Raw genomic sequence first — 27,419 nt, forward strand, 5'->3', positions numbered from 1 at the left:
AAAAGTGTAGAAGCCAATGGCATAGACCTGACATGGAGAGGAAGGAGTGAAATTAGTTTAACTAAATGGAGCCCATTAAAACCACTTTGATAACAAAGTGGCCATTGATCACAAGTATTGAAGTCAAAAGTCAAAGACTCATTCAGCAAATTTACTCAGGGCTTCTTCCCAACCTCCCTGGGTTTCTGACAAAAATTTTTTTGAAAATTGCCCTGCACAATTTGGGGACAACGTCTGTACCTGCAGACACTTGGGAACTGAGTGTGCTTTTGGTAGTGAAACAGAAATAGTTTTGATTCCTTAACATTTATCAAATGTTACATGTCGCCAGATTTCACAGATTCGATTCTAGTTGTTCAACACACATCCATTATAGATCCATCCCATAATTTATCACACTCACGCGTTCATATTCCTGATCAAGCCTGGGATTGGTGTCTTCCAGTATGTAGTCCGGATATCCAATATGCTCTTTAATTGCCAGAGCCTTTGAAATAAACAATTACAAAGGGATGTTTAAAATAATGAGCAATACTCTGATGTTAGAATCTTTGCTCGTTACCGACTGATATCTTTATGGTAAGGATTAGGATTGCACAATTGGCTTCCCGATACTGATCGCTATTCGGTTTTCCTGATATGAACATTGAGTACGGACAGGGTCCAGCTGCAATTTTCTTCATTCAAAAACAGTCCAATCTGAGGTCCTGCATGGCCACAGAATTGGAGCTCGCCAAGACTCATTGTCGTTAGGAACAGGAGAAAGGAAATTAGGATCACCCTGATTGATTTTCTTTCCCCCACTCTCTGATAAGGGTTGCTGAGACGAGCTGTTGGAATCTAACTGCTACCTCACTCGACAGAAGCCTGCCATAGCACTCAATGGACATTTAACCCTGGGCCACTGGCCTGTGTGGCCCAATACCTACATGGGTGACTCACTTACTCAATGTAAACGGGGGCTCAAGATTGTGCTTTCAATTGCAATTCTGGAAGTAACAACATTCCAGGATCCAACCTCTGAAACAGAGAGTGAGAGTGAGGGGCAGAGAGCAGGGGGAGAGCGAGGGGCGGGAGGGAGCGAGGGGCAGGTGGCAGCAAGCGAGGGGTTGGGGGGCAGCAAGTGAGGGCAGGGGTGAGCGAGGGGCGGTGGGGGAGAGATAGAGACAAAAAGAAAGGGCAGGATTTTCCAACCACACTGACCCCGAAACTGGAAAGTCCCACCCAAGGTCAACAGACCTTTCCATGGTCCATCTCTCACCCGGTATGATTCCCAAGGCAGGTGAAATGGGATAATTCACCCCAGCGACAGACAGACAAAGGGTGAGGCACACATACACACGCATGCATGAAGAAGTTAAAGCCAAGTACTAACATTATGGAGTAAGAACTGACCTTTTCCTGTGCTTTCTGCTTGGAAGCTGCATCCATCCACTCCAACTCATCCAATGTTTCAATAAACACTTCTCGAATTTTATCAATTAAATCCTTTACCTGAAAAGAAAGGAAAATAGTGTCTAATGAGTGACACTAACAAACTAAAAACTCAATCTCTTGGACAATCTCATATCTGTCAGTCAGTAGTAGGTTCCAATCCCATTACAGAGACCCAGGTGCAAGATTTATGCCGGCTTAGCAGTGCCAAAGGAGTGCTGCAATGTCAGAGCTGCTCTGCTTTGGCCAAGATGTTAAACTAAGGCCGACCTGCTTCTCAGGTGGATGTAAAATATCCCACAGTCTAACAGAACGAAGATGAGGGAATTTCTCCCAATGTCCAGGTCAACCCTTTAACCAATATCACGGCAACAGATAGTCAGGGCGTTATTTCATTGCTATTAATGAGACTTTACTATGTGAAAATTTCAATATTTCAATAGCGACTATACTTTAAAAGGTACTTCATTGGCTGAAAACGTAAACTTCTTTCCTTTTATAAAAATCGAGAAAAGTATCAGGAGATTGACCTTGTCAACACCGCATGGCCAGATTAAACTTTTAAGTTCTGAGACTGAAGCGGATGAAAACTTGACATTTGGAGCAGGTTTTATGTGCCAGCACTGGCTCGCTCGATGGTAGTCACACTGCTGGGCCAGAAAGCTGCGAGTTGAAGCTAATCAGCAATATTTGAACTTGGGTGAATGATCCCATGCTGAGGGAGGGGGTGGACTCGATGGGCGTTTAGCCCAGGGTCAGCTATCTTGTGTGGCACGGTACCAACATGGGTGAATCACTTACTAAATGTAGAGGAGAGCTCAGGATTATGCTGGTGATCTTTCAGACGGATCCTTAAATTTATACCCTGTCTGCCAGCGCTGCATATTTCAGAGAAATGCTTAAGGTCTTAAGGCAAGATGAAGATTCACTTGATGGACATTGTTACCAATGACCAACTGACGCATTGCTTTACATAAGTTACTGCATGCAGTAATTTGAGGGCTGACTTGGGAGTCAACCAACGCTGCTAATCCCAGTGGCATTTTATGCTGTTGGAAAATATACCAATTAAAATGGGACAGTTAAGTTTGACACAGTCTACACCATTCTTGATAAAAGCTCTCAAATAAATCCTGGGTTGGGATTGTGATCCTGGCTGAAAACAAAAGCTAATGATTGACACTGATTTGTGATCTCCATACCATTCTCTTGCTCTTGCCAGCAAATGCCTCCCTTACATAAAGTGCTCCCACTGCAATTTCCATATTGCTGTTGACGTAGCTGGCACACTCTCGCCAACGTGCTTCTTCCACAGTGGTACCGTACAGCTCCTGGGATAATGAAGGTTAATTATAGGATTAATAATAAAGGTAATAGGTATGGTCACAAAGATCGATCACTGCATTACTAAGTATGAAGTGGTTTCAAATGATGCCATTATCATGATGCAGCAATTGATCTTACTCAATTTAATTATCAGAATAATTAGTTATAATCAGTAAATCTGCAATGCCAGTACCAATCATTTTTAATAAAGGACTCATCTGGTAGCTTGTTTTCGAGTCAATAGGTTATGGATTCAGAACAGCACAAACATTTGAGGGTTACGTAGCGTATCGCTTCAGCCAAGTACTGAAAAGGTGCTGCATAATCAGAGATGTCTTTTACTGTGTTAAACAAGGGCCCTACGCTCAGGTGAGTGTTTATAGACCCCATGTTGCTATTTGAAGCAGGGTTCTCCAAGAATCCTGGTCTTATAAGCTCAGGGATCTACAGCATAGAAAAAGACCCTTTGGCCCATTGCGCTTGTGCCAATCATAGGCAAACCACCTAACTATTCTAATCTCATTTTCCACCACTTGGTCCATAGTCTTCCTTGTATGCCTTGGCATCGCAAGCGTACATCTAAATATTTCTTAAATGTTATGAGGGACTTTGCCTCCACTACCCTTTCAGGTAATGAGGTCCTCACTTCCAACACCGTGGATGAAAATGTTTTTCCTCAAATCCCCTCTAAACCTCCCATCCCTTACCTTAAATCTCTGCTCCCTGGTTATTGATCCTTCCACCAAGGGAAAAAGTTCCTTTCTGTCTGCTCTACCCATGACCCTCATAATATTAAACATCTCAATCAGGTGTCCTCTCAGTTCTCTCCGCTCCAAGGAAACAACTCCAGTCAATCCAATCTCTGTTCATGACTAAACTCGTCAGCCCAGGCAACATCCCGGTAAATCTTGTTTGCATCCTTTCCAGTGCTATCACATTCACAATGTGGATTCCCGAACTGCATACAATACTCTAGCTGTGGCCTAACCAGTGTTTTATATCATTCTGCTCTTAAGCTTGATGCCTTGGCTAATAAAGACAAGTATATCTTATGTCTTCTTAACCATTTTATCCACCTGTCCTGCTGCTTTAAGGGACTGGTGTACATGCATATAAAGAACACGCTGATCCTTGGCGCTTCCCAGGGTCCTGCCATTTATCATGTATTCCCTTGTCATGTTTGCCCTGCCCAAGTGCATCATCTCACATTTACCCAGATTGAATTCTATTTGCCACTGATCAGCCCCTCTGACCAGCCCATCTATATCCTCCTGTAATCTAAAGCTATCTTCCTCACCATTTACCACCCCACCAAATCTCATATCATCCATGAAATTACTGATCAACTCTCCTACATTCAAGTCTAAGTCATTTATATAAACCACAGACAGCAAAGGCCCCAATACTGATCCCTGTGTGACCCCACTGGACATAGTCTTCCAGGCAGAGAAGCACCCTTTGGCCATCACTCTCTGCTTCCTGCCACTCAGCCAATTTGCCAATTTCCTTGGATTCCATGGGTTCTTACTTTCGCTAAGAGTCTCCCATGTGGGACCTTATCAAAAGCTTTGTCCAAGAAGTCCAGATACACTATGTCAAATGCTTTGCCCTCATCTACATACCTGGTCACCTCTTCGAAAAAAAAATCAAGTTGGTCAGACATGACCTCCTCTTAACAAAACCATGTTGACTGTTCTTGATTAATCCCTACCTCTGCAAACGCAGATTAATTGTGTTTTTCAGAATTGCTTCCAGTAGTTTCCCCACCACTGAGGTTAGACTGACTGGCCTATCATAGAAACCCTACAGTACAGAAAGAGACAATCCCGACCAGGACCTAACCTCTTAGCTGTACATACCCTGTTGTTTCCTTGTTTACCTCTTCCTCCTTTCTTGAATAATACCGCCACATTCACTGTCCTCCAGTACCTCTCTTGTGGCCAGACAGAGATTGAAAATTATTGCCAATTCCTCTGCTATTTCCTCCCTTGCCTCACCCAACAGCCTGGGATACAATTCATTCAGCCCCAGAGATTTATGTACTTTGAAGCCTGCCAGACCACTCAGAACCTCTGTCTTCATTAATCTTTCATATTATATCATTGTCCTTCTTCATGATTTCTATACACACATTGTCTACAGAACACCAATACATTTAGAAACTTACCTACATCCTCCAGCTGTGCATAAATTACTATGTGGTCCATAATTGGCCCTATTCTTTCCCTAGTTATCCTTTTACCCTTAATGTACTTGTAAACAACTTAGGATTTTCCTTTATTTTGCTTTCCTTAACTAATGCACCAGAAAACACACAAGCTGATTATTCACCACAAAAGAGAAAATGGTGGAAAATCTCAGTTGGTCTGGCAGCATCTGTAAGGAGAGAAAAGAGCTGATGTTTTGAGTCTGGATGGCCCTTTGTCAATGCTAAAAGGTATAGAAATTGGGAGATATTTATATTGCAAGGTGAGGGAATGAAAGATGAGTCTTAACCACAGAAACCAGGGGAAAAGGCTGTAAATTGCAGTCCGTACAGAGAATAAAAGGTGTGAATGGCCAAATGGCAGAGAAGCTGAAATTAGGAAGCTGATTTTCAGCAAGCTGATTATTTAACCCTATGATATGCACCAGGTTCAGACTGGTAGCATGTTTAATTTTGTGAGTATTTCCAAACACTTTAAGACCAAAAGATGCAATTATTATAGACCGAGAATGGTTGATTTTAAATGTCAGTCAGTGAGAACTTCAAATGATGTTCTTCTTTCCATTGTTTTAATTTCGTCATTGGACTGCGTATTTCGGATGGATGAAGCCTCCATTAAAGTAGTGGTCAGAGAAATGCTACACTTCAAACATTCAGCTATTGATGTCACCAAGAATTATTCTTAAGAGAAATAATTATTGGCACCAAAAATTTGTTGGAGGTCGGGGAGGTGGGAAAGGTAAAGGGTAATTGTTAAATAGATTAGTATGTAGCCAATACCATCAGTGATGTAAGATCAATTATAATAGAGCAGGGAGAGAGATAGCTCTATGTTGAGCCTTGTGCTAAGTCTAAATACTCAATGTAATGTTCAATAAAAGGCCCTGATCCTCCATTTGTGGAGGGAAGGGGTGCCCTGGAAAATGCGCTGGGGGACCCCTTTGATGTCCCTGCACAAGAATTGCCTGGAAAGTTTCAGCTTTCAACAGGCATTTACCCCATGTCTGGAATTCTCTGAAACTCCAAGTTAAAGTCAGAGACTTTGAATGGTTACCCAGAGTAGTTACCCAGGAAAATTCAGAACAATTAAAGTCAGTTCCAGCTCCTGAGTACAGCCTTAGTTCAAATTTGGACAATGAGCTGAATTCAAGAGGTGAGGTGAGAGGATATTCTTAACATCAAGGCAGCATTTGGCCAAGTGTGGCATCAAGGAACCCTAGCAAAATTGGAGGCAGTAAGAATCTGGGGAAAACTCTCCTTTGGTTAGAGAAGCATGCAAGTGTAGGAGGCAGTAAAGAAGCCAAACAGTATGTTGGTCTTTATGGAGAGGAGTGTTCAAGTACAGGAGCTGGAATTCCTTGCTGCAAACATACAGAGCCTTGGTGAGGTCACAACTGGAGTATTGTGTAAAGTTCTGGTTTCCTTAGCTGAAGAAGGATGTCTTTGCTACAGAGGGAGTTTACCAGGCTGATCCCTGGGCTGGCAGAACTGATGTATGAGACAAGATTGAGTTAGTTATGGTTAGATTTGCTAGAATTCAGAAGAATGAGGGAGAATCTCATAGAAACCTATAAAAAAATTATAACAGGGCTAGATGGGTAGATACAGGAAAGATATTCTTTGGTGGTGGAATCCAGAATGAGGGGTCATATTCGAAGGATACAGGTAAACTTCTTAGGACTGAGATGAGGAGAAATTTCTTCACGCAGGGAGAGGTCAACCTGTTGAATTCACTACTGCAGGAATCAGGTGAGGCCAAAACATTGTATGTTTTCAAGGAGGAATTAGATATAGCACTTGGGGTGAAAGGGAATCAAAGGATTTGGGGTGGGGGGGGGGGGGGGGCGGGGGGGAGGAGGCAGGATCAGGCTATTGAATTGGATGATCAGCCATGACCATAATGAATGACAGAACAAGTTCGATAGGTTAAATGGCCTCCACCTGCTTTTATTTTCTAAGTTTTTATGAATCATACCTAACACAAGGGAAGAAGATTGCAGTTCCAAGAAATCAATCATTTCTGTCCCAGGACATCGCTCAGAAGTGCCTCAGGGTTGTATCCTAGGCCCAATCATGGTCAGTTGTTTCAATGACCTTCCTTCCGTCATAAGGTCAGAAGTGGGGATGGTCACTGATGATTGCACAATGTTTAGCACCATCCCTGACTCTTCAAATACTGAAGCAATCCAGGCCCATATGCAGTCTGGATAATGTTCAGGCTTAGGCTAATAAATGGCAAGTAACATTTGCACCATACAAGTGCCAGGCAATGGCCATAGCCAAGGAGAGATTCTAAACATCTTTCCTTGGCATTCAATGGCATTACTGTTGCTGAATCCCCCACTGTCAACATTTGGGAGGTTACCATTGACCAAAAAATAAACTGGACCAGCCATATGAATGCTGTGGCTACAACAGCAGTCATGATGTAGAGGTGCATCTCTACATCATGACTACCATCGACACCGCAAACTGCCGGATCCAAGTGGAGAGGATCTCCAAGAAGATTGCGCATATCGACACAGACATGAAGTTGCTACAAGAGCAGGTCAGAGGAATTGTGTGGTGAGTACTCTCCTCCTTAAAGCTTGCTTACCATCTACAAGGCACAAGTCAGGAGTATGATGGAATACTCCCCACGTGCTGGATTAGTGCAGCTCCAACAATCCCCTTGAAGCTCAACACCATCCAGGGCAAAGCAGCCCACTTTCTTGGCACATATTCTTCACCTCCGCATTATGGCAGCAGTACTTACTTTGGACAAGATGTACGGCAGTAACTCACTGAGGTTCCTTCAACAGCACCATTCAAACCCATGCTCTCTACCACCTAGAAGAACAAGGAATGGAAACACCACTAGCTGCAAATTCCCCTCAAAATCACTCACCGTCCTGTCTTGGAAATAAATTGCCACTTCTTTGCGGTCGCCAGGTCAAAATCCTGGAACTTCATCCCTAACAGCAATGTGGGTGTACCAACACTGCATGGACTGTTCAAGTAGGTAACTCACCACTACCTTCTCCAGGGCAATTAGGGATTGACAATAAATGCTGGCCCAGACAGCGATGTTCAAGAATCAAAAACTATGTTATTGAACCCTGCAATCATCCTCCCCACCCGGCAACCACTTCATCCTCTAACCACCCCCCCCACCCCCAGCTATCCACCCAACTTCCTGACAATCTCCCACAACTTCCCACTGCCACCTCCCCCCCCCCCCAATTATCCCCAAACCTCCTGGTCATTTGACTAACCCCCACTCCACCCTGACCATCCAACCCCTTCACCCACTTACCCTCACTCCATAGCTTATCAAAGTGGCTGGGACATTTTGCCTCACAGGAATATGGAGCTGGTGCTGATTTTGCACTACGTTCCAGGATGCCAGCAGTGGGTATTCTCAGGAAGATATCCAGGTGAGAAATGTTGAACTCCAGAGCAAGGTAAAAGAATAAGAATAGCATGGCAATCTGACAGTGATTGTCACTCCATGAAAGAATGCACCCAGAGTTTGTTTCACAAGTTCAGACATAGCATTTCAAAAGATAAGGATATCCATCGAATATTACAGCAATTTAACCTAAAGCCCCAAATGTGAGAGCGCTGCTAGGTTCAGAACAGGCTGAAGTCAATCTAACGAATCTGATATTTATTATGAATTTTGAGGTTGTATAATTAATGGTTGCATTAAAAAAATGTTCATTTGATCAATAGTAGACCACCCCAAATGATTAACCCATACTTGATGAAAAAAGGCCCTTATTATAATGAGGGTGCCTATTCAATTTCTAAGAAATGTTATTTTAAATGTTTTCCTGAAAACTGCAGGTAACAGTCTGTTAGGTCAATGTTGCTTATTCAAGGTATAGTGTTCAGCAAGATAATAAGACCTGAAGCATAGCATTCTTTTGTCCAATTGCAATTGTAACTATCAGGGTAGCATTGAATGCGTATTTGCCAGTGTAAGAACCATAGATTATCATTCTTTTAAGTGTCTGAATTTCTTATCGGTGAAGGGAGTTAAAACTTGCTATATCTAGCAAGCTCAAATTGACTATTGTTAAAAAATGTTTTACTGTGAATACACCCAAAGCAATTTTTAATCTAATATTCCTGTATTAATTCCACATTATTTGACCTTTATTCCTTCACAGCAGTGGATAAACATGACAAAAGAAGTAACAAGTGAAGAGTCCAGTGCCAATAGGTGCAGGGTAAAGACAGCATTGGAACTTTTCAACCGAACTCCAGAAAAGGAACAGTAAAAAGAGAGAGGAAATATCTTACCTTTACCCGAATGCTTCAGCCACTTAGAAGGCTTGATGAAGCAGAGAAGTGGCATTGCAGATTTACCAGGTGCAGAACAACACTGGGACTAGCAAAGAAGACTAGTAAGCCAGTGACACAGTGATACAGTGGCTAGCACTGCTGCCTCACAGCACCAGAGGCCTGCGTTCAATTCTTGGCTTGAATCACTGACAATCTGCTGTCTGCATGTTCTTCCCCTGTCTGCGTGGGTTTCTGGGTGCTCAAGTTTCCTCCCACTGTTCGAAAGACATGCTGGTTAGGTGAATGGCCGTGCTAAATTCTCCCTCAGTGTACCTGAACAGGCACCGGCGTGTGGCAACCAGGAGATTTTCACAATTACTTCATTGCAGTGTTCATAGAGTTATAGAGATTTACAGCATGGAAACAGGCCCTTCAGCCCAACTTGTCCATACCACTGTTTTTTTTTAAAACCTCTAAGCTAATCCCAATTGCCCGCATTTGGCCCATATCCCTCTATACCCATCGTACCCATGTAACTATCTAAATGTTTTTTAAAAGACAGAATTGTACCCGCCTCCACTACTACCTCTGGCAGTTTGTTTCAGATATTCACCACCCTCTATGTGAAAAAATTGTCCCTCTGGACACTTTTGTATCTCTCCCCTCTCACTTTAAACCTATGCTGTCTAGTTTTAGACTACCCTACCTTGGGGAAAAGATATTGACTATCTAGCTGATCTGTGCCCCTCATTATTTTATAGACCTCTAAGATCACCCCTCAGCCTCCTACGCTCCAGAGAAAAAAAGTCCTTGTCTATCCAGCCCCTCCTTACAATTCAATTCATCAAATCCTGGTAGCATCCTAGTAAATCTTTTCTGAACTCTTTCTAGTTTAATAATAACCTTTCTATAGTAGGGTGACCAGATATGCACACACAGTATTCCAAGTGTGGCCTTACCAATGTCTTGTACAACTTCAACAAGACATTCCAACTCCTGTATTCAATGTTCTGACCGATAAAACCAAGCATGCCAAATGCCTTCTTCCACCTCTGTCCACCTGTGACTTGACTTTCAAGGAGCTATGAACCCCTAGATCTCTTTGTTCTGTAACTCTTCCCAATGTCCTACCATTAACTGAGTAAGACCCGCTCTGATTCAATCCAACAAAATGCATCACCTCGCATTTGTCCAAATTAAACTCCATCTGCCATTCGTCAAGATCCCATTGCAATTGGAAATAACTTTCTTCACTGTCCACTATGCCACCAAATCTTAACGTCATCTGCAAACTTACTAACCATGCCTCCTATATTCTCATCCAAATCATTAATATAAATGACAAATAACAGTGGGCCCAGCACTGATCCTTCAGACACACCACCGGTCACAGGCCTCCAGTTTGAAAAACAATTCTCTACCACCACAAAAACCTATTTTGTATTCATTTAGATACCTCATCCTGGATCCCATAAGATTCAACCTTATGCAACAACCTACCATGCGGTGCCTTGCTAAAGTCCATGTAGACAATATCAATTGCACTGCCCTCATCTACCTTCTTGGTTACCCCTTCAAAAAAACTCAATCAACTTTGTGAAACATGATTTTCCACTCTCATAGCCTTGCTGACTGTCCCTAATGAGTACATGCATCCCTAAATGCCTGCAGATCCTGTCTCTCAAAATACTTTCCAATAATTTACCCACCACAGGTGTGAGGCTCACTGGCCTGTAGTTCCCAGGCTTTTCCCTGCAGCCCTTCAGGCACCTCACCCTTGACTATCGATGATTCAAATATCTCTGCTAGGGGACCCACAATTTCCCCCCTAGCCTCCCACAATGTCCTGGGATACACTTCATCAGGTCCCGGGGATTTATCTACCTTGATGCGCTTGAAGACTCACAGCACCTCCTTCTCTGTAATATGTACACTCTTCAAGACATCACTATTTATTTCCCCAAGTTCCCTAACATCCATGCTTCTCTCAACAGTAAATATTGATGAGAAATATTCATTTAGGATCTCACCCATCTCTTGTGGATCCACACACAGATGACCTTGTTGATCCTTAAGAGGCTCTACACTCTCCCTTGTTACTCCTTTGCCCTTTTTTCTGTCCTTTATGTAAGCCTGCTTGTGACACTAATACTTAAACTTAAAGGAGCAGGTCAGTACCTTACTTTATGCCATAGATAGTAGCGTAGATGACATTATAAACTAAGGCACAGCTATATATGAAGAAGTTATCAGATCCTTTGATACTTATTTCAGTCTTCAGAAAAAGAGCACAAAATGTAAAAGGCAAAAGGCTACATTGGCACAAAGAATGCCCTGCCAAATATGTCCTCATTTTGTACCATTTCTGTAAGAATGCAGGATGTTGTTTGGTTTGGAGGGTAGGTCTTGAGGAAAGATTGAGGGAACTGGGACTTTTCTCTTTAGAGCAGAGGAGGATGAGAGGCAACTTAATAGAGGTTTATAAGATGATAAGGGGGATAGATAGAGTGGACGTGCAGAGACTATTTCCTTGGGTGGATGTGGCTGTTACTATGGGGCATAACTCTAAGGTTCATTGTGAAAATATAGGAGGAATGTCCGAGGTAGATTCTTTACTCAGTGAGTGGTTAGGATGTGGAATGCACTGCCTGCTATGATAGTGGAGTCGGACACTTTAGGAACTTTCAAATGGTTATTGGATAGGCACATGGAGCACTCCAGAATGATAGGGAGTGGAATAGCTTGATCTTGGGTTCGGACATAGCTCAGCACAACATCAAGGGCCAAAGGGCCTGTACTGTTCTATGTTAAGATAAGACATTTTAAATCAAGTTGCTGTAGCAATCAGCTCTTTACAAAACAATTAAAAGAAGAAATAGCCAAGATCAGATATCATTCAGGAAATTGAAGGTATTCCAGAACTTAAAAGGAGGGAAAGGCACAGAAGTACCATTCTTGGAAGAAATTACAGAATCAAATAGGAACAACTGGAGTGCAGATATTATTGTCAACAGACATAAAGCTAACTTAAAATTAGACACTGAAGCAGGTGTTTCAATTCTGTCAGACACAGAAAGGTGACTAAAACTAGACACATGCCAGCCATTGATCATATACCTCCAGCATTCAGCTGATAGTCAATTTGACTGCTAAGATCCTGCATAACGGATGAAAAATCTCAGAAAATTTTAATGTGACTCACAATCAAGAATGTTCATTCAGAAGTCAAAAAGCTTGCACAGATATACAACTCATCTTTAAAGGAAATGAATTAGAAAGCCTGGTGGAAACTAGATAAGCCTTCCCTGGAACGAGAGATGAAAGAACCGGACAAATAAATACAAGGCAAGCTGCAAGCAAAATCAGATGCATCGTCACACCTTGCTATTGGGAAGCTTGAACAAGAGGACATAAATCTTGTTGAGGAGGCAGAGACTTTGAGGGTAGATGCAATTAATGTTAGGGCCAGAACTTCCATGGAGCCGCAATCAATTAGATTGCCACTCCACTCCTAGTTAGCTACCCCGAAATGCAGCCAACCGACCTTCCGACTCAGGCTAGGTGAGGATAGTACAGCACAGCAAGTTCCGGGACCTTCAGTCGAGTGCGGTAGAGTTGAGGGAAAGGAGGCCACACTCCCATTTTACTTTTACAGCACTAACTGTAAAAAATAAATGTTTAAAAACTCAACGAACAAACTGTTACCGTCAGGAGTGGGAATCGACAGTCTGAATCATTTCCCATCTGAGAACCACATAAATTTAATAGCTCTGAAGAAATAGAAATCTCAACGTTAAATGGGTTCTTAGACGGTGAAATACCAGCCCTTATTTTCTGTGGCAAATCTAATTTGTTTTAATAATGCAAATGTGGCTATTTCTTGAAACTTGCTGAGAGCCAGACCAAAGATATACGAGGTTATTGGCAGGTCAAAATAGCACAAATTGTTCAGCTATTTGTGGTGGTGCTCCATTCCTTCCCAAAACTTGTTTATTTTGTTATTTTTTGAAAACACTAATACCAGAATGTGCATTAAACTTGCATCTACTACTAAACAGAAAATATACATCATACAAAAGATTTCTAATAATATTTACTACTGTCTGTGGTCATGTAAATAAGTAACACATAATGGAGCTCAAGTGATTTGGCTACAGGCTTAACAATGTCCTCCAGTCTCCTCCTCCATATTCTGATTGAAGTCATGAAGTTTAAAAGCCTTTACATGCACAAGCAATACACTTGTAAAAACCTTCAGAGTTATAACAACTATTTAAAAAAGCAGAAAACTTGGATAGCAATGGATGTTTTATTCTGATAACAGCTTTTACTGTTGTGTTCTGACAGAAAATTGTCCCCAGAAAGTTAATTTGTCTTTTATCTTAAGAGGTTGGCTGTCCTGTTTCATCTGTTACTGAATTGTTCTAGTTAATGAAGAATTGAGAGTTGATCTCAGCAAGATGCTTTGATGTGGCTGTGAAACTGTGCTCCATTAGAAATTATTTCTCAGTCTTTGGATTTATTCTAAGGACGTAAGCAGAGTTCCTTGCTGTACATTATTTGATTTGATTTATTATTGTCACGTGTATTAACATACAGTAAAAAGTATTGCTACTTGTGCACTATACAGGCAATACATACCGTCCATAGAGAAGGAAACGAGAGTGCAGAATATAGTGTTACAGTCAGAGCTAGGGTATAGAGAAAGATCAACTTAATGCAAGGTAAGTCCGTTCAAAAGTCTGACAGCAGCAGGGAAGAAGCTATTCTTGAGTTGGTTGGTACGTGACCTCAGACTTTTATATTGTTTTGCTGAAGGAATAACGTAGAACAGAAAACGTTTGGGGTGCATAACGTCCTTAATTATGCTGGCTGCTTTGCCAAGGCAGCAGGAAATATAGACAGAGTCAACTGATGGGAGGCTGTTATGTACACTTGAGTTTACATCCCTCTGTTTTGAGAAAGTGGGAGCTGTACTTGGGGGCAGAGTGATTGACTTAAAAATCAATGTTTCCCAACTCACATTTCTCTCCTCCAATCCTTCCCACCCGCCATCCCCTAGCCTCCCTCCCAGTCCCCCAGCACTCCACCCACCCCCTCACATCTGAGTATCCGAAGATCATAACCTGTATACAGAGGAACAGTCAACTGAAACACAGCAGGTCAGGAGAGATGGATAACAAATTAGACAGGGGGAAGCTGCTCAGCAAGCAGACAAACTGAATACCATGAACAAGCTCGAAGTGTTCCTACACATATGATGCTTTCACAGAATTTATTGAGTATGGAAAGGTAACATTGATGCTGAGTGGAAACACATTTTAATACATTACATTCAAAGTTGAACAGTTTATGAGATTAAAATGAATACAATATTTGACTCAGAGGAAATGCCCTAATTATTATTAACAGCTGAATTATACCAGATGGTCACATTTGTAAGGGGAGTGGTAAGTGCCGGTTGTTTTAAGTTGCTGTTATGATGACAGACTGCTGCAGAAATTACCCTGTAGGTCTGACACACTTCCTGCTGCTCTCACACGTTTTATTTCTACAAGGTTTAATTTTCCCTATTAACACATTGGTCAACAGATTTATTAAGATTTACTGTGCCAAACAGGTTAACAAATCTGTCTTTTTTTATATATACACGTAGCTGATTTTTCCACAATCGAAACAGTTTGCCACTCTGGCTGAAGTAGAACAATTGCTTCCTTCATGAAAAGGTAGGTTAAGTATTTGCAAGCAAAAGACAAGACAATGGGCAGATGCTGGGGCAGTGGGCTAAATTCTGGATTGTTTTATTAAAGACAAAACAAGTTGGACCAAAAAACCTCCTCCTTACTGTGAACATCAACATTCCTATGGAATTTAAATAAATCCATTAACTGATTATCTAAGTAACAAAAGTTGTAATATCCCCCATTTTGTGTTTATCCCGCTCTCTAGCACTCACACATCAATTTAAAAGTTGAACATTCTATGTAAGATTAAAATTAATGCAATATTTGACTTCAGAGGAAATGCCCAAACTATTATTAACAGTTGAAATATACCAGAGCAGTTGATGTCGTATACATGGATTTCAGTAAGGCGTTTGATAAGGTTCCTCATGGTAGGCTCATGAAGAAGATAAGGATGTGTGGGATAGAAGGAAATTTGACATAAATAGTAGACTGGAAACATGTTGGGCCGTGGAGTTACAGATTATGGTTGAGTCCAATTCTGCTGCTGCTGATGGCCCACAGCTTCTCATGGTTGCCCAGTCTTGAGTCGTAAGATCTGTTCAAAAACAATCCTATTTAGCACAGCAGTAATGCTATACAACACGATGGAGGGTTACCTCAAAAGTAAACACAGAATTTTTTCACCACAAGGGCTGTGTGGTTGTCACTCCTGCTGATACTATCATGGACAAGTGCATCTGCCACAAGTAACTTCAAAGTGGCATTCAACATGGAGAACTGATTCATCAACTGAGGAAGGACGCTAGGCACTAACCAGCAGGAGATTTCCTTGTATTTGACCTGATGCCACCGGACTTCATGGGTTCTGGAATTAATGTTGATGACTCCCAGATTTCCCTCTCAACTGTATACCACTGTGCTGCTGCTTCTGGTGGATTTTTCCTATCAATGGGACACTATATACTCAGGAATGGTGGTGGTGATGTCTGGGACATTGTAAGGTGCAATTCCATAGAATCCCACAGTGCAGAAGGTGGCCATTTGGCCCATTGAGTCTGCACTGACTATAATCCCAACCACCCACTATCCCCATGTATTTACCCTGCTATTCCCCCTGACACTTACTGACAATTTAGCATGGCCATTCAACCTACCCAACACACCTTTGGACTGTGGAAGGAAACTGGAGCCATGCAGACATGAGGAGAATGTTCAAACTCCACGGCCCATCATGTTTCCACTCTTCCATTACCACTGTGCCAGGGGCTCAACCCTGGTTCGGTGAAGAGTGCAGGAGGCCATGCAAGGAACAACACCAGACATACCTAAAAATGAGATGTCAGTCTGGTGAAGCCACAGCATGGAACTACTTGTGTGCCAAACAGCATAAGCAGTGCATGGACTGAGTTATCTGATTACACAACCAATGGATCAGACCCAAGCTCTGCAGTCCTGCCACACTCATCTGTGAATAGTGTGGAAAATTAAACAAACAATTAGAGGAGAAGGCTCCACAAATGTCTCCATCCACAATGATAGGAGAATACAGCATATCAGTGCAAAAACATGGCTGAAGCATTTCCTACAATTTTGTTGGCAGATGTGTCCAAAGATGTACAGGTTAGGCTGATTGGCCATGCTTAATTGCCCTTTTCTGTCAGGGGGATTAGCGTAGTAAATACGTGGGGTTATGGGGATTGCGCCTGGATGGAATTATGTGCAGGCTCAATGGACCGAATGGCCTATTTCTGTACTGTAGAGATTCTATGATTCTTAGTGCTGAGTGGATGATCATTCTTGCCCTCTTCCTGAGGACCCTAGCATCACAAGTGCCAGTCTTCCGCTAACTGAATTCACTCCATGTGATATCAAGAAATGGCAGAAAGCACTGAACAGTGCAAAGGCAATGAGTTCTGATAACATTCCAGCAATAGTGCTGAAGACTTGTGCTCCAAAACTTGTCCAGCCTCTAGCTAAGCTGTTCCAATACAGCTACTACGCTGGCATCCATCCGATAATGTGGAAAATTGCCCAAGTATGTATTGTACACAAAAACATAGACAAATCTAACTCAGCCAGTTGCTGCCCCATCAGTCTACCATTGATCATCAGTAAAGTGATGGAAGGGGTCATTAACAGGGCTATCAAGAGACACTTAATCAGGAATAACCTGATCATTGATGCTCAGTTTGGGTTCTGCAAGGACCACTCAGCTCCTAATTTCATTACAACTTTGGCCCAAACATGGACGAAAGAGCTGAACAGAGGTATGGTGAACATGACTGCCCTTGACATGAAGGCAGTATTTGACCGAGTGTGGGATTAAGGATTGGGCTAGCCAGCGATTGGAAGGCTGGCAGTGCAGGGCCACTGCGCATGTGCCGATCTCCACATTATGCACATGTGCAGTGGCCTGCTCAGCGCAATATTGCTGACCTCTCGGGTGAGAATAGGCCCCGTCCCTACTTACTAGAGTGAATCCTGCTGAGGCACTCTGTGATGCACAGAGCGTCGGAGATTCGCTCTGGTCAGTACACTAAAAAAATCCGGTGGGATTTAGTCCCATTCTCCCACAGGTTGGGAACTTCAAATTTATTTGGGAGAATCCTGGCCCATTTCTGCACATCTCTCTCTCTTTGTGTGTGTACATCTCTTTTTTCCGATGACATTTCTCAGTTTTTGTGGGGCAGATAAAATATTTTCAACACTGGCTTGCTTTTTTGGCAACAGTCACTCTTCAAACTCAAAGTCTAACGCAAGAGCATGTGTGACGATGGAGTGAGTAAGGAGCAGGTTCTGTACATAAGAACATAAGAAATAGGAGCAGGAGTAGGCCATCTAGCCCTTCGAGCCTGCCCTGCCATTCAATAAGATCATGGCTGATCTGAAGTGGCTCAGTTCCACTTTCCCGCTTTCTCCCCATAACCCTTAATCCCCGTGGCTACCAAAAACCTATCTACCCGCGTCTTAAAAATATATAGCGAGGTAGCCTCCACCACTTCAACGGGCAGAGAATTCCAGAGACTCACCACCCTTTGAGTGAAGAAGTTCCTCCTCAACTCTGTTCTAAACTGCGCCCCCCCCCCTTATCTTGAGGTTGTGCCCTCTAGTCCTGCTGTCCTTTCTGAGCAGGAAGAACCTCTCCACCTCTACCCTATCCATCCCATTCATCATCTTATATGTCTCAATAAGATCCCCCCTCATCCTTCTAAACTCTAACGAGTACAAGCCCAGTCTATTCAGCCTCTCTTCATAGCTCAACCCCCTCAACTCCGGTATCAGCCTAGTGAACCTCCTCTGCACTCCCTCCAAGGCCAAAATATCCTTGCGCAAGTGCGGCGACCAAAACTGCACACAGTACTCCAGCTGCAGCCTCACCAGTGCCCTGTACAGTTGTAGCAAGACCTCCCTACTTTTATACTCAATCCCCCTCGCCATGAAGGCCAGCATCCCATTCGCCTTCCTGACTACCTGCTGCATCTGTAGGCTGGGTTTTTGCGACTCATGCACAAGGACCCCCAGGTCCCTCTGCACCGTAGCATGCTGCAGCTTTTCGCCCTGTTAGTAGTAGTCCTTCCTACTATTATTCCTGCCAAAGTGGATAACCTCACACTTGCCAACATTGTATTCCATCTGCCAGGTCCTCGCCCACTCGCTCAGCCTATCTAGATCCCTCTGCAGACTTTCTACACCCTCCGTACAATTTGCTGTTCCACTTATCTTTGTGTCATCAGCAAATTTCGACACCTTACACTCGGCTCCTTCCTCCAGATTATCTATATAAATGGTAAATAGCTGAGGCCCCAGCACCGATCCCTGGGGCACTCCACTAGTCACCAACCGCCAATCCGAATAGCACCCATTGACACCCACTCTCTGCCTCCTATTTGACAGCCAATCCCCTATCCACGCTAACACCTTACCCCCAACTCCATGCCCCCTAACCCTCTGTAACAACCTTTTGTGCGGCACCTTATCAAACGCCTTCTGAAAATCGAGAAACACCACATCCACCGGTTCCCCTCCATCCACCGCACTAGACATATCCTGTAGTCCAGGAAGAATGTGATACCTAGGGAGGGCCAGGAGCTGAGCTTGGAAGAGATTAGAAATAATGGCATAATTTCAGCCCATTACTTTCTTACAAGTTCCAAATAGCATACAAACTACAACATTTGAAATTCATATAAAAGTTGACATGAATATCAGACACACCTTCTGCAATCATGATTAGGATGTGTAGGAATGAAAAAAGTTAAAAAAAGCAGCGGTGACAAATATTAACTCATTGAGCAAAATCTAACAATACTTTTGGAACGTGTACCTTTCGGTAATTGGCTCGGGCATCTTTAAAACGTCTGTTTAAGTTCTGAACATGATCGATGACCAGCCGCCACACCAGGTAGTTCTGAAGGGTGCTAAAACACAAGAGAGTTAAAAGCATGAGATTCACTTGTAGAAATCCAAAATAGATAGGATAGAGAAACTGGCTGTTAAAATGCACTGCATTTAACTTCTTCCAGACAAATAACTTTATGAAGAAAGGTGAAGGAAGGAAGTTGTGTCTTGGGGAAAAAAAAATTATCCAAACATAAAATGTGGTAAAACTGCTCCAGAAAAATAATGTTTACGGTGAAATGGGTCAAAGTGCAGGACGGCTTCATTTAAAAATTATGGATCAACACGGCTTTCAAGCTAGACTAGCTTTAGGATTTGTTAGACAAGAGTGTTCAATATGCCCTGTGTTATGTTAGTGACAGATAAGATAATATGCTTATTGGAAGATCCTTCACTCATTATTTTATCAAAGATGACAATTCATTTAAATTATCCAAAATGCCTCCCTTCACTGGGGCTGCACAATGGCACAGCTGCCTCACAGCTCCAGGGATCCAGGTTCAATTCCCGGCTTGGGTCACTGTCTGTGTGGAGTCTGCAATTTCTCCTAAAATGTTTTTTTTTAGGTTTATTTGTGAGTTACAAGTAAGGCTTACATTAACACTGCAGTGAAGCCACAGTGAAATTCCCCTAGTCACCACAGTCCGGCACCTGTTCGGGGTCAATGTGCCTAACCAGCATATCTTTCAGAATGTGGGAGGAAACCCACACAGACATGGGGAGAATGTGCAAATTCCATATAGACAGTGACCCAAGCTGGTTATCAAATCTGGGACCCTGGCGCTATGAAGCAGCAGTGCTAACCACTATGCTATTGTGCCACTCGAAGTCCCTGGGTCTATGTGGGTTTGCCTCTGGATGCTCCGGTTTCCTCCCATGATCAGAAAGACATGCTGGTTAGGGTGCATTGGCCATGCTAAATCCTCCCTCAGTGTATCTGAATAGGTGCAGAGTGTGGCATCTAGGTGATTTTCACAGTAACTTCATTGCAGTGTTAATGTAAGCTTACTTGTGACTAATAAATAAATTTAACTTTAGACTGACATTATTTTTGTCAACATGGAACTGGTTTGGAGCTACCATTCCAGCCTTCTCTACACATTGTACCTGCAGCACATTTCACACAGTTCTTAACTGGGCAAGTATCCATTCATGTAGAAATGGTGTTACAGATGACTCTTTGTTTATGAGATCTCCGTGATTGGTTTTGATTACCACGGGATCGGAGAGGAATTTTCCCCAGTGTATTAATCCTATTATTTCTCCCCAAGTGCTTTTCCCTCTCCCAGGAGATTACTTGGCGATAGGAGGGAGGACTAAGTTTTAGAGATAATACTGCAACCATCATAATGTGGGCACAGGCATGATGGGCCAGCTGGTCTTTTCCTATCTGGCAATTTATTGGTTTGCAAATAAACAATGAAAATAATGGATAACAGAATTGCATACTGGTCTAATACTGGTTTCATTAAAGGGAAGTCGTGTCTGACAAATTTACTGGAGTTCTATGAGGATGTGTCTAGGGCGGTGGATAGAGGAGAGCCGGTGGATGTGGTCTTTCTGGATTTTCAGAAGGCGTTTGACAAAGTACCTCATAAGAGGTTATTGCAGAAGGTCAGGGGACTTGGAGTTGGGGGTAGGGTGTTAGCATGGATAGAGGATTGGTTGTCAAATAGGAGGCAGAGAGTGGGGGTCAACGGGTGCTATTCAGATTGGCGGATGGTGACTAGTGGAGTGCCCCAGGGGTCGGTGCTGGGGCCTCAGCTTTTTACCATTTATATAGATGATCTGGAGGAGGGAACCGAGTGTAGGGTGTCGAAATTTGCGGATGACACCAAGATTGGGGGAGCGGCAAATTGTGCGGAGGGTGTGGAGAGTCTGCAGAAGGACCTAGATAGGCTGGGCGAATGGGCCAGGAAATGGCAAATGGAATTTAATGTTGGCAAGTGTGAGGTGGTCCACTTTGGTAGGAAGAATGGTAGGAAGGACTATTACTTACGTGGCGAAAAACTGCAGCAGGCGACGGTGCAGAGGGACCTCGGGGTCCTTGTGCATGAGTCGCAAAAACCCAGCTTGCAGGTGCAGCAGGTGGTCAGGAAGGCGAATGGGATGCTGGCCTTCATAGCGAGGGGGATTGAATATAAAAGTAGGGAGGTCTTGCTGCAGCTGTATAGGGCATTGGTGAGGCCGCAGCTGGAGTACTGTGTGCAGTTTTGGGCGCCGCACCTGCGCAAAGATATTTTGGCCTTGGAGGGAGTGCAGAGGAGGTTTACTAGGCTGATACCGGAGTTGAGGGGGTTGAGCTATGAGGAGAGGCTGAATAAACTAGGCTTGTACTCGTTGGAGTTTAGAAGAATGAGGGGAGATCTCATTGAGACGTATAAGATGATGAATGGGATGGATAGGATAGAGGTGGAGAGACTCTTCCCGCTCAAAAAAGACAGTAGGACTAGGGGGCACAGCCTCAAGATAAAGGGGGGGGCGTTTTAGAACGGAGTTGAGGAGGAACTTCTTCACTCAAAGGGTGGTGAATCTCTGGAATTCTCTACCCGTTGAAGTGGTGGAGGCTGCCTCGCTAAATATTTTCAAGAAGCGGGTTGATGGGTTTTTGATAAGAGAGGGGATTAAGGGTTATGGGGAGAGGGCCGGAAAGTGGAACTGAGCCACGACAGATCAGCCATGATCTTATTGAATGGCGGGGCAGGCTCGAAGGGCTAGATGGCCTACTCCTGCTCCTATTTCTTATGTTCTTATGTTCTAATAATGCAGCTGCAGTGGGGTACTAACCCGAAAGACTATTGTCATATCAGATACCTTGCAAATGATATAAATAGGTTAGAGCCACAATTAAATTGGAGGAAGGGGTGTCCAAAATGTCCTTTTGTGTCCAAGACTTCATAAGCATTTTCTGAAGACCTTCTCAGACTACATTTATTAATTAGCTTAAATAAGAAAGGACATCTTCCCATCACGATTACGGTGTCACTAACGTACAGCAGCCGGAGGTAAAGGTGTCCATGAATTCCGAGGGCATTGGGGGATATAATGAGCGGATGTAAGGATAGGGTTTAAGGTCAGTGAAAGAGCAGAGATTTTTGAACTGAAATCCTTTTGCTGCAGTTTTCCAAGTTTTATCTGAATGTCAATTGGTGAAGTAAGGTATTAGATGATGGCTAGAATTCTCTGATGTCATTCACACTCTGCCAGGAAAAACAGAGTTTGGTGCTCAGCCAAAAATCTGCTCACAGCAGAGGGACTGAAGAATCCAAGCCACTGGCAAGGTCAGAGAATCCCGGTTGATGAGTCCAAACACGCTTCATAAAATTTAAATTCCATTATGGCTCATTCTTATTATACACATATGATATATTAATACAATATGTGTATGATGTACATACATAATGCGTATGATATATGTATATAATGTGTATGATCTCTGTATATATGTGTATGATATACATATAGATTGTTGAAAGGCAGACCAGCATTACATATGTAATTGAAATGCGTATGTGATTTGTAAACTTGACAGTAAAATAAATGGGTCAGGATTTCCAAACTTTGTAGGATGGACAATTTCCCGAAAATGTGAAGCCACTCCACATAGTGCCCCCTCTATAACATTTCTTAGGCAGTTAAACCAACCACTCTAGAAAACCTTTATTTTCATTAGTGTACAAATGGAGGGTATAATTTGCCCCGGCATGTACGAAAACAAAATGGAGGGCAACATTACTGTGACATTGGCTTTAAAATGACAGAAGGTGGAGGAGGGATGGGCCAGTTTCCCACTGTCAATCCCATGGGAGGCTGCCAAAGTTGTTCTCCCATCAGCCTGCCCCACGCGAGTGAGGTTCTCTCTTGCTGACCCTGTGGGCTTCAATGGATTCAGCAGCAATGGATGTCATCGGCGCTATTCAGTGCCAGCCTGGTTCAAACACCATAATCACAAACTGAGAAATTCGATTGCCACTATGGCCAAATTCATATGGACAGAAACTGGGTGATTTTATGAATGGGATTTCTTTGTGGTCCGGGGACAGTAGCTTCTGATCAACACACTCCATTAGCTCAGTCTGAAAATAACGTGCTCACACTTAAATACACTGATTTATCTGCAACACAATAGGCATCCTCCACTTTGAATCTCCTTCCCTCGAAAGCTACTTCAGAGATCTCCATTAAGGGAAAAGGTGAGTGCTTCCATAGGAATGGAACATTGGATTCATTCTCTGGAATGGAATCTGGAATTTCCCCAATTCCTCAAATGAAACTGAGCAAGCAGCACAAACCATTATAAAACCGATCAGAATAAGTTCACCTCTTGGAGTATTTAGGGAGGATATACTTCAGTTTCTGAAGGTAGTCAGGCTCATAGACCAAAATTTCTTCTTCTGGATAGACTTCAATGTTGACGCTAGACATGATGCCTTGAAGAAATTGTGTCCAGTTAAATCCCTGGAGACACAAAATTAAATCAATGAACTTAAGCGATTAACCATTATCCGTACACTCAATTATACATGGTGGAAGCTGGATGTTAAAATGATAAAAACTGGACACAGGTATGCATTAGCAGAAATACCAGAAGTAATATAGTTGGCAACAGTGCTATAAACATAAATATTCAATATTTTTAGAAACAGCCAATATCCTCACTCTTTGTCAGAAAATGCAAAGAAAGCAGGGGGTATAAAACATTCAAAGGAATAATGATCAACACTCAAACACATGATGGAAGGGATAGTGTATCAAAGAGTACAATTAATCATAGTAGATAGAGTGGGAGGAGGGGGCCAGAGTGGAGGATGAGGGGAATGGTGAGAGAGAGAGAGAGCTGGTACTTAAATTGTACAGATGGGAGATAGGTATTGTCAGAAATAAAGGAATAAATTTTCATACTAATAATTCTGGTCCTGGACAGCACATCTCACTTCAGTACTAGCCAAGATATCACACCTAACATCTGATGTACAGTGTGCACCTACAGAAAGTGATCATCAAAGTAAAATGACTCACGTTGAGATCAAAGTCCGCTTGAAGCTGGGAAAGTGTCATTTTGTGGTAGAACAGTGTAACATTGTGCCTTTCCTCAAGTGATGCAGTAGCCTGTGGAGAGAGGGACAGCTTTACTTAAGCTTCAACTAAATGTCTCCCCGTTGGGAGTGGAGTAATCAGACAATTTAACTTACAGTGTCAACCTTAGGCAGCTCAATAGAGTAACTGAAAATGATGAAGTGAATTGAAAGGGTAGATGTTTTCATCAGATAGAAGATGGTCACTAATAAATTTGATAAGAATTCAGGACAAACTCCTTTAAGCAATGAATGGCTTGAACATAGAACTTGCTACCAGAGAGGGAGTTGTTGAGGTAAATAATATAAATGCTTGGGGAAGCTGAGGGAGAAAGGAATTCAGACCAACTCCAGGTTCAGCTAACCAGGCAGTCACCTGGGCTGAGAATTGCCAAAAGAGAGGCTGAGAAAAAGGAGAAATGAATGAAAAAAAAATGGAAATTTGATTTACTTAAGATATATAAATAATGCATTACAATTTAATTAGTGTTACTAATGACATATTAGCAATAGTGCACTTAAGGTCACCTTAACCTGTCATATGACTTGGTATGAGCAATGATGGAAAAGCGAAGTGAATCCACTTGCACGTCTTGTGAATAAAAATGATCTACAAGATCACATAGAATCATAGAATCTACAATGCAGAAGGAGACCATTTGGCCCATTGAACCTACACTAACAACATTCCCAGCCAAGTCCTATCCCTGAGGAGCAATTTAGCATGGCCAATCAACCTAACCTGCATATCTTTGGGCTGTGGGAGGAAACCGCAGCACCCAGAGGAAACCCACACAGAAATGGGGAGAATGTGCAAACTCCACACAGACTGTGATCTGAGGCTGGAATTGAACCCTGGTTCCTGGTGCTGTGAGGCAGCAGTGCTAAACACTGTGCCACCCCAAAGGAAAGAGGTCTAAGGTAAGAGGTACTCATACGTACTTAGTATTGTTGCTAGCCACATAATTGCTAATACTGGTGTTGTTAGTAGTGATGCAGGCCACAGGGCTAGTATATTCAAACAACGCTGATAACATCTTTTGTTCCTGTTGCAAAATTTTTGATGTCACAAGTAAATCAGCTTTAGCAACATCTGGAATTAATGACTGGAAACACACTCATGAAATGTCCAGAATAAATCATTAATTTGCTGGAAAATGCTGTTCAAATCATGCCAAAAAGCCTAACATTTCAACCTGATTTTAAACTGTATTCCAGGTGCAAGTCATACTGGACAACTTTCATGTGCAGTAAAACTTACAGATGTAGGAGATATTTCAGTTAAAGAGCACTTTCTGAACTATAAACCAGAGACAGATACAACTGGAAAAAGATTGCATAATATTAAATTTGATTTCTAAAGTGAATGCAAGCTGCAGAGGTCAGAAATATGATCATGGGCCCAGTATCAAAGGAAGAAATAAAGAGTTCAGGCACACATCTTAAAATTTTATATGCCAAGGGGATGTCACTCCCTGAACTTAGTAATTGGGGATGGTGCTGCAAGTTGCCAGGAATCTACTTCCATTTTTGGGACACTCCAACTTACATATGGTTGTATTCTACTTCTGCTGTTTTCTTATTCATTTGTGGGACATGGGGCCAGCATTGATTGCCCATCCTTAATTGCCCTTGGAGGGCAGTTGAGAGTCAACCACATTGCTGTTGCTCTGTTGTCACATGTAAACCCGACCAAGTAAGGGTGGCAGATTTCCTCCCCTAAAAGACAATGGTGAACTATACGGGATTTTCTGGCAATCAACAATGGTTTCATGGTCATTGGTTCTTAATTTTATGATGTTACTGAATTCAAATTCCACCATCTCCCATGGCAGGATTCAAACTCAGGTCCCCAGAACATTAGCTGAGTTTCTGGATTAATGATCTAGCAATAACACTAGACCATCGCCTCCTCAATGGCATATGCTGAGAGAACAGGTTAAGTGGTTCACTGCAAAACCTTTATACAATACCCAATGAGAAGTGCAGAGTGGAGTATCTCAAAGCTAACAGATCTAAAATTATTGGAATCTGAGATGGTCTTCATGAGCTTTCAGAAATGCCAGTCCCACATGAAGTGGAAATTCATATCACAAATAGAAGATTCCAAATTTTTAGTTATTATAAGTTTCTGGTATGGTATCTCACTCAGAATAAATGTTGTCAGCAAAACCACGCAGCGTGACTCTGTGGAACTGTCTATCCCAGTTTCATTAATGGTAAGTGTTACTGATTATTTAACTGATTAACAACACAGTGGCACAGCGGTTAGCACTGCTGCCTCACAGCGCCAGGGACTTGGGTTCGATTCCCAGCTTGGGTCGCTCTGTGTAGAGACTGTTTGTTCTCCCCGTGCCTGCATGGGTTTCCATCTGAGTGTTCTGGTTTCCTCCCACAGTCCAAAAAATGTGCTGGTTAGGTGCATTGGCCATGCTACATTCTCCCTCAGTGTACCTGAAGAGGCACTGGAGTGTGGTGACTAGGGGATTTTCACAGTAACTTCATTGCAGTGTTAATGAAAGCCTACTTGTGACACTTATAAATGAAAACTTATCGTGAAGTGGTTAAGAAAAGGCACTAACATCGGCAAAAGAACTAGATGCAGAGACCATTTTTGAAAGTACAAGAGTAAGGCACAAGATAAAAGACAATTTGAGTGTCAGGAGTATTGACAAAAGTTCTGAATGCAGAACATCCAGAAAGCCTGTTCAAAAATGTTATAATAGACACAGCCCTAATGCATCTATCAGAAAAGGTTCAACAGTCACTGAACTTCAATAACTCATGAGGATTTGTAAATAACCTGAAAGATTTGCCAAGTAAACTGGAGGATAAGTTAAGGTATCAAGAGAGTAGTATTATTAATGTCTGCATGAATTAGAAATTGTAAATACAATATTTCCCGTAGGTGTAAAATTCCCACTCAAGCAGTTAGGTAGACTTGTGGGTTGCATGATCTGTGGGTAGCATGAAGGATAATGCTTGGAATTCCTATAATGGTGTCCATGGGAGAAAGAAGCATCA

At 42.5% G+C, this 27,419-nt stretch overlaps 1 protein-coding gene across 1 annotated transcript in view; it reads right to left on the reverse strand.

The window, feature by feature from the left end:
• mmel1 (membrane metalloendopeptidase like 1) overlaps positions 1–27,419 on the reverse strand; it is an 80,320-nt gene that overhangs the window by 22,834 nt on the left and 30,067 nt on the right. Inside the window, exons 10-15 of the mRNA XM_080214976.1 lie at positions 24,340–24,429; positions 23,642–23,778; positions 19,247–19,340; positions 2,637–2,765; positions 1,396–1,494; positions 404–487 (exon numbers count right to left, since the gene is read on the reverse strand). Of these exons, the coding sequence (XP_080071102.1) occupies positions 404–487; positions 1,396–1,494; positions 2,637–2,765; positions 19,247–19,340; positions 23,642–23,778; positions 24,340–24,429 (633 nt within the window). The remainder of the gene's footprint in view (positions 1–403; positions 488–1,395; positions 1,495–2,636; positions 2,766–19,246; positions 19,341–23,641; positions 23,779–24,339; positions 24,430–27,419) is intronic.

This window comes from Carcharhinus amblyrhynchos, chromosome 30 (genome assembly GCF_965287045.1).
Source record: "Carcharhinus amblyrhynchos chromosome 30, sCarAmb.v2.hapA, whole genome shotgun sequence".
Lineage (NCBI taxonomy): Eukaryota > Metazoa > Chordata > Chondrichthyes > Carcharhiniformes > Carcharhinidae > Carcharhinus > Carcharhinus amblyrhynchos.